We start from the raw sequence: 7,800 nt of genomic DNA on the forward strand, positions 1-7,800 counted from the left end.
CTCAAATCCATCACACCCCCTCCAAAAAAGATGAAATTTGCATGCTTTCAGAACTGCGAATTTAGGCGCTCTTCCGCATTTCTTTTGCTAACAAAATTTTGTTTGGGGCCATTTTAATGAGTTAAATTTTAAGCCCTACTTACCCGATTTTCCTTATTTCCTCTCTCTGACCACAATAAAATCCCTACAGAAATTATAGGGTGGAAGGATGGTCTTTTGGTCAAGACACATTCTGAAGCAGCAAGCGAGCTGGGTTCTGTTCCTAACTTTGCTGTGTGACACTTGTGTCTTGGTTCACTTGCCCCAACCCACAGACAACACTGATGCCTGCATTCATATATTCAAAGCGTCTCCCAAATTCTTGCCTCCCACACGTCCTTGTTTGAAAGACAGTCACCCACCACCTCCAATTAGCCTCTTTCTGCACTGCCCCAAACACAGGATCATGCTGGGGCAGGATGCCCCAGGGTCACTCTAACTTTTGCTGAGCGCTACATCAGCCATCTGAACAGGCCAGTGTTAGGGAAGTAGAAAAATGGCTTGAAGTCATCTTTCCCCTACCCCAGCCTGGACTCTGACTCTCGTGCTGCACCTTTTAAGGGACACAGCGAAGCATCAGGACGCTGCCCATTTAGACTGTAAGCTCCTTGAGGCAGAGAGGACACCATTTTGTCAAGTACCTAGCACACGACGGGTGCCATACAACGAAACTTCTGCAAGTGCTGCACCGCCTTCCCCCGCACTGTCCTATTCACCTCCACATTCAGTTCACCTGCCCTGACTACTCTCCAGATTACCCAGACTCACTCCCACCGTCAGTCATTTTTTTCCCCTAGACACTCATTTCCCTGCTCTACTCTGAGCATTCTCTGTTCCCTTCCCATCATTTCCTTTCCCGCTTCTCCTCCTCCTCAGTCTTTTCTTTTGCCTCTGGCTTCTGACTGAAGAGTGGTTTATGGCACCATGTGCAGTATTAGCAATGGCTGCAGAAGTCAGATTGCAGCGCAAAACATGCTGGCTGTTGAATATGCTGTAAATTGAGTCTAGTACCCAGGGGCCTGCTCTTGATTGCTAGAACAGAAAAATGTTAAGCGGGGCTAATATCTGGCCAGAGGAAGGATGCTCCAATAGGCTAGTTTAGGATTTTGGAGAGCCAGGTTCAATTCCCTGCTCTACCAGAGACTTCCGGTGGGTCCTGGGGCAGTCACTTTGACCCAGGTCAGTATCTAGAACAGGGGTCCCCAACACAGTGCCCGCGGGGGCCATGGCGTACTGGCCAGCGGACGAGCATCCGCTGAAATGCCGCTGACAAGCTGTGTCATCCACAGGCGTTGTTGCCGAAATGCTGCCGATTTTCGGCAGTATTTCAGCGGCGATGGCTCTGGATGACGCTACCTGTGGGCGGCGACGCCTATTGATGTTGCCACTTGGCGGCGGAATTTCGGCAGATGCTCGGCCGCCGCCACGGTCCTCTCTGGCCCATCGAAAAAGGTTGGGGACCACTGACCTAGAACCATGTCTCCCATTGAACTCAATGGAAGTTAGGTGCCTCAGTCCATTTGAGGATCTGACCCTTGTTCCCCATCTGTAAAATACAGTTAGTATTTCACCGGGGGGTTGTAAGGATAAATATATTCAAGAGTGGGAGGTGCTCAGATACTATGGCAACAAGGGCTAGATAAGTACCTGAAATAGAACGTGAGCACTAGATGCGGAGAGGCTTTGCTTGTCCCCCCGTTGATTAACAGTATTCAAGTTTGTTTAACCTTAAATAACAGGAATACTCATGCTACCCGTTCAGTGTGGGGCCCAGGAAGTTTTACGGTGATTTTCCTCCACCAGAGGAAGGAAGGTTCTCCCTTCTTCAGCTTTTAATTTCCCTCTTTAGTCATTCGTACGCTTATGAAGTAATTACTGCCCCTCTGACAGAATAGATGATCTAGTTGAGGGCCTTCCGTGGCCTGCGCTATTTATTATATTCTGCCAAGAGAGGTATCTCATCAATTCTATATAACAAAAGTTAGGGGCTCTTTTAAAAAAAAAAACGCCAAAAAAAACAAATTAAACGCCAAGGCAAGGCCACTGCTCAACCACTTATTTTCCCTGTAGAAGGAAATCTGACACCACTACACAGCTAAGAGGACAAAACAGAGAATTAAGTTACCAGCAACAGGGAAGACTACACTTTTTTTTTTTGTAATGCAAACAAGTTTATTGGGCATATTCCTCCACTACATGCTATTTTCCCTGCTGAAGTGCTACAATCCCCGTCTTCAAGGGGATTGGGGGGAAGAGACAGGAATTGTTCCAAACACAAAAGCTAATGGAAATAGCCAGAATGCTGTATGCAGCGTTTCCAGAGCTTAGATGAGGTGGAAGGATGGGAAGGAGGTAGCTGGACTAAACTGCTTACTAAATATTCGGCCAAGTGGAAGATCACAACAGATGTGGAGCAGCTAGACAGCTCTGCGTGATAGTCAATAGCCATTTAGTTCAGGAAATGCCAGTTAGAAGTCAGACTCTTACATGCAGCAGATCACTGATGGGATCACTCACTATGCAAAGCATTAGGGACAGGCAGGGGCTGAAGACGCTAAAGGCTCTTTTAGCAAAACTGAATCTAGGTTCATGCATTTGTTCCACATTATATTTTAAAACCTTAGAGCAACCGCTAGCCCCTTGAGCATTATCACGATCTAAACAAATGAACCTTTCTCGTGGATGGGATCCAATGCAGAACAGCAATTAAAACAAAAACAAACAAACAAAAAAAACAGGAAAAATACAGGATTTTAAATAAACAACATCTTAGAATTTCTTGATTGCAGCATCAATATCTGGAATGATCTCCTTCAAGTGGATCCACTGTTCGGCAGATAGGGCAATCCCTAGAAACAGCAAAGGAGAAGGATTACAGACATGTCTGCAGATCCAAGTAGAGCAGAATCAGCAAGGTCCACAGCCAAGGTGGCTCCATAAAGGCAGTTATAAAAGGGAAATTTATGATCTGAATCAGATCCCAGAACAGAAACTGAGGCAGCCTTTTAAGTAAAGCAGCTCCATGTTAACACTGTAGCAACTATGAAATGTGTGCTTCTGTGGTACTCCCCTAGTACTACAGAAAAACGGAAAGCTTTAATGCTCCCGTGAGATGGTTTCCCACATTTTACAGATGGGGAAAAGAAGAGGAGGAAACTGCTAAATGGCCCAAGGTCATAGCAAAGCTGTAAACAAACCCTAGGAGCCCTTACTCCCAGTCCCTGTCCAGCAATTAGAGTCCCAGCCTTCGTGTTGGCCAAATGGGGAATGCAAACTCCCATCCCAGCAACTGTAAATTCAATTACAAAATCTACCACTAACAACGGTCACTGTGGTGGCTTAAACGTGGCGGAATTGGCTTCTTTTTAGCTTCTTAGGCAGGAGCTAAATAACCACCCACAGAGAGAAAGCCAGCTTGATGTAATTTGCCTTTTCCACGGAAAAGAAACATGGTCATGGACATGGCCAGGTTGGTTCCACCTGGATGCTGTCCACTTGTTTCCTGAGCAAAACCAAAAGTAACATGTCCTGACACTTAGTCACACATTTTATTAAGTCTTAGACAAACATCGGTGGCTAGAGACACTACATCAAAACCGAAAAGACAGCATTCATATGAACATTCCTCTACAGACCCAAGTTCTGAGTAGCAGACGAACAGATCTTCTGTCTTGTATTCCGGGCAAGTTTCCTACGTGTCAAAAGAGTTTAATCCCCCTTCTGTCTCCCACTCCCCCTAGACTGGCACAGAAAGGTTTCAGGAATCTGTTCCTGCTTTTCATTATAGAATAAGCTGTTTGCTTTAAGTGAGTAATGTACAGTGGTAACTTCTTTGAAGGAAATTAATTTCTGGAGGGAAAGCCATGCTTAGTGTGCGAGGGGCAAATCAAGCTGAAAGAAATTCATCTGCACAGACACAAAATCAATAATGAGAACTGAATGATTCCTGGGAAATTTCGTGTAACTGAATCTCTGCTGAATACCCCAACACATAGGGCAGAAGAGGGGAATGACTTACAGACGTGGCCTGGGAACTTAGAGTCAAGTGAGTCAACTAAGCAAATCACTGTCAGACGGAAAGTTGTAATGAAAAGGGCCATGAATGAACATTAACTCAGCAGTGGGAGAGAAGTTCTAGAGTGAATGATGCCCCTGTTCCATAACAGCCTTTAAATTACTTTCTGTGCTGTTTTCCTCTTTCCTTTGTGGCATATAAAAATTACCCCATCAGATCATGTTATTCCAAGGACCGCATGACTCTTTAAGAAAGGGTCCCCCAAACTCTATTCCACTGCGGGTTGCACTGGGCAACTTGCTAGGAGCCTCAGGTATGCACCTTACGTGGCACGCTGCCATCATCCTTGCTTTAGTATGGAGGGATAGCCTGGAGGGATTATGAAATTCCAGTTTCCGCTCACATTGAGATGAAATATCATATTTTGGGATCGTGCAGTCCCTGCTGCCTGCAGTTCCATGGTTAAAAGATTAGGGTGAATGCACGGTACACAGTACAACCCCAGAGTTCTAAGAGGCCCCCAGAGTTCTAAGAGTGTATACGGCTTCAATATAGATTTCGTTTTGTCTATCAACAGCCGGATGCTGGACAGTGGTGTGTGGGTTACAATTTTCAACTTTCCTTTGGCCTGTCTTATTTTACACACTCAATTGTCCCCCCGAAGAGGTGCTGTTTATAAGAGAAATGGTTGGAGGGGAGAAAAAGGGAGCAGGAAGGGTGAAGTTTGGTCAAATTAAGGTACTACATTCCTGCAGTGGAGCCTTATGCTGGCTATCAGAATAACCCCATCTTCGATCATGTTCCATCTCCTGCCTTTTATCTGATATTCAGTCTACCGACTGTCCATGTCCTTCCTCAGTTGAAGTCCCTCTTCAGAAACAGGCAGGGAGCCAAGCTTCACAGACTAAGGTCACTGGGCTGGTTGCTCTTTCATTAATAGCCCATCATGGGGCCGTGCTGCTCACTTCCCAGCATCAGAAGGCAGTGGGAATATTGGAGACTTTCAGAAGATGCTGAAGTCAGTCATTTAAGAATAATGTAAAGTTTCCAACTCCTGGATACAAAAAACTGCCCTAGACTCATTCATGATTTTAATTGTGTTGGAAATGAGATGACTATGATGCATTACTGCCACCTAGTGGAGATGTCTGGTTACCTTTTCTCCCAGGTTTAGTGTCCCCTTCCTTATCTATGTAGAATTCTCGGATATCCACAAGAACTTTCCCCTTAAAGCAGGACACTCGGACATAGCGCATCTTCCCAATCTGCAAAGATATTAAACCACGGTTACAGAAAGGGCTGGATTTGAGTTGAGGAATGCTGCAACCAGCGTCCCATACAGATATTTAGCTACCGTCCATATTACTTCATCTCTTTACTTAAAACTCCATTGGGTCAGCACAGATTGTATTTAACTGGCGAGAGAAAGGCCACACCAATGCAAGAAACCAGGAAAGAATTCTGATTTGGCTAGGAAATTAACGAATAGAAATCTGTGTGTGTATGTGGCAGGGGGATCTGAAGGAGGTGACAGAGGTAGATTTGTTTGTAACACCTGATCCGCTCCCCTTCCACCCATACCTGGAACATGCCCTCCTCTTCACTGTCTTGCCCTTGACTTTTTGTTGCCACCTTGGAAGTTTTGGCCTCAGTTTTTGGTCTTTTCTCTGGCTTGGACGGCATCTCTTTTTTCCTTTTCTGTAAAGAAGAGGTTGCAATTAGACAGCTCCCTCCGCCCCTTGTGATTGGTCTAGTTCTCAAGCCCATGCGGCTTCTAGATAGTCCAGATGATGGGACTTGCACACATTTCATGAAATAAGATCTGACGGCAAGTCACTCACAGCCCCTTCAGACGGACATACTAACTGCAATACTAACATGGCACTCTACTGTTAACTACACTAGCAACCAGCAGTACTTGAGCTAAACCTGTCTGCAACCTCTCCAGACTAGACTGCAGCCAGTAGAGCGGGCCCAACCTATGAATAATTACCTTAAAAACTACACTAAAGGAACGTTCAGGCTGTAAAGTCAAGCCCTGAAAAGTTAGGAAGTGCTAGAAATAAAGTTGTTTGTGTGATCTTCACTTGCTGCATTATGATCCAGCCTTTAGAAGGCTGAAAGCCATTCAGGTCTGGAAAGCAAGGAGGGAAATTACTCTTCCCTTCACCTGCTGTGACTTTTCGAGTAACATTAGAAAACCCCCAAAGCCTCTTCTGCTCTGCATAGATGCAAAAGATTGATCCCCTGGCACTTGTAAGCATAGGGTTGGCCTCAGTGCCAAGGAGCACCCTAACCTGCACAGCGGCATGACATGGGAAGGACACTTAGTTGCCGACTTTCACCCCAGAGCTCACTCACTGGAATTCAGGTTACTGTTTGCATGACCTCAGAGGATTAACTGAAATACCTGGAACACTGCTACTTGTTTCCCCACTGGAGGGACGTATGTCTAGGTGGGGAATACCTGATGCGCGGGAGCAAAATCAGTCTCATTCCCCCACTACTGCAAACCGATACCTTTTCATTCTCAGCATCAGATCCACTGTCTGAAGTGGTTGTTTCCACAAGCTCCTTGGACTTGGGCATTCTGGAAGACAAACACCAAAGAGGCAGGCTGAACCCTTCACCTTCAACCCCATGCTGAACATTTATAGCAAAATAACCCCCTCCATAGCTTGTGCCTCCCGCTGATGGCAGAGTCACTAGGCTTAACTTCATGTGGAGTAAATGACAGAGACATAACAATGGGATCCCTGCTCCAGTTCCAGTCATCTCAATGGGCAATTCAGTCTTCAGCAGTTGTCTCGGAACGACCATTAAATCAGATGTCCTGTTCTAAAGCCACATAACATGGAAGTTGGGCAAGGAAAAGAGGGATAAGAAATGACAACACTCCTTAGAGCTCCCCAACATTTCAGCATCTCTCAAATCTTTCTAAGATGCCCATCAGCGCAACAGTCACCACCTCTGAGACGCAGAGTAAGAACTCCGTAGTCATCACAGCGGCCAAGGAACAGTTCAAGGGATTTCTGCCCAGGCTCCTTACCACAAGGAAGATTGAACTAGGCTAGCTGGGGTGAAAGAAACTTTGGTGGCTCTATGCTAATGGACACCCATTACAGAACTAGACAGAAGGAAGTGGAAAAAGGAAGGAAAACGAGGGAGGAGGGTTGGAAAACTCCACATGCTGTGGCCAAGCCAAGGGGAACTGGCAGTCTGAGATCCCCATGCCCAAATCAGATCCAATAAGGAGGAGGATGAGCAGGGTGGTTTCATGGGGAGAGAGGGGATTAAAGCAGGTCCCCAAAGCTGCTCTTTGAGGGGGGTGGACACCATCTCCAAAGCTGTGAGCAGCAGTGACGAGACGGTCGTTCCAGCGTAGGAGGAGGATGGGACGAACATGGGAGAGCCCCCAGAAAGGAGAGGGGCAGCAGGAGGAGAAGGTGGGGATTGAAAACTCTGCTGCCCTTCAGCAAGCCTTGCCCGTCCTCCCAAAGGGAGCGAGAGCAGCACGGAAGGACAAGGCTGGGATCCGAAAAGGCCAGGGTCCCCAGAAGGGACCATGCCAGCACTGGGAGGGGGTCCCTGTATGAGGAGCAGAGCACATAGCCCCTTCCTACAGCCATGCCTGGGGCTGTTGATGGGGGGTCAGAAGCAGGAGGGCCAGGGGAGGGGGATTGTTGGGGGGTCTGGAGGAGATAGGGAGATGGGGCCTGTTGAAGGGGGGTGCAAGACAGGAGGGA

General features: G+C 46.7%; 1 protein-coding gene across 1 annotated transcript in view; it reads right to left on the minus strand.

The window, feature by feature from the left end:
- Positions 1-2,190: 2,190 nt before the first annotated feature.
- Positions 2,191-7,800, minus strand: part of LOC116824119 (activated RNA polymerase II transcriptional coactivator p15-like) — an 8,112-nt gene continuing 2,502 nt past the window's right edge. The window contains exons 2-5 of the mRNA XM_032779231.2: positions 6,575-6,644; positions 5,636-5,752; positions 5,211-5,319; positions 2,191-2,888 (exon numbers count right to left, since the gene is read on the minus strand). Of these exons, the coding sequence (XP_032635122.1) occupies positions 2,809-2,888; positions 5,211-5,319; positions 5,636-5,752; positions 6,575-6,643 (375 nt within the window). The 5' untranslated portion in view covers position 6,644 and the 3' untranslated portion in view covers positions 2,191-2,808. The remainder of the gene's footprint in view (positions 2,889-5,210; positions 5,320-5,635; positions 5,753-6,574; positions 6,645-7,800) is intronic.

Source organism: Chelonoidis abingdonii, chromosome 11 (assembly GCF_003597395.2).
Source record: "Chelonoidis abingdonii isolate Lonesome George chromosome 11, CheloAbing_2.0, whole genome shotgun sequence".
Classification (NCBI taxonomy): Eukaryota; Metazoa; Chordata; order Testudines; family Testudinidae; genus Chelonoidis; species Chelonoidis abingdonii.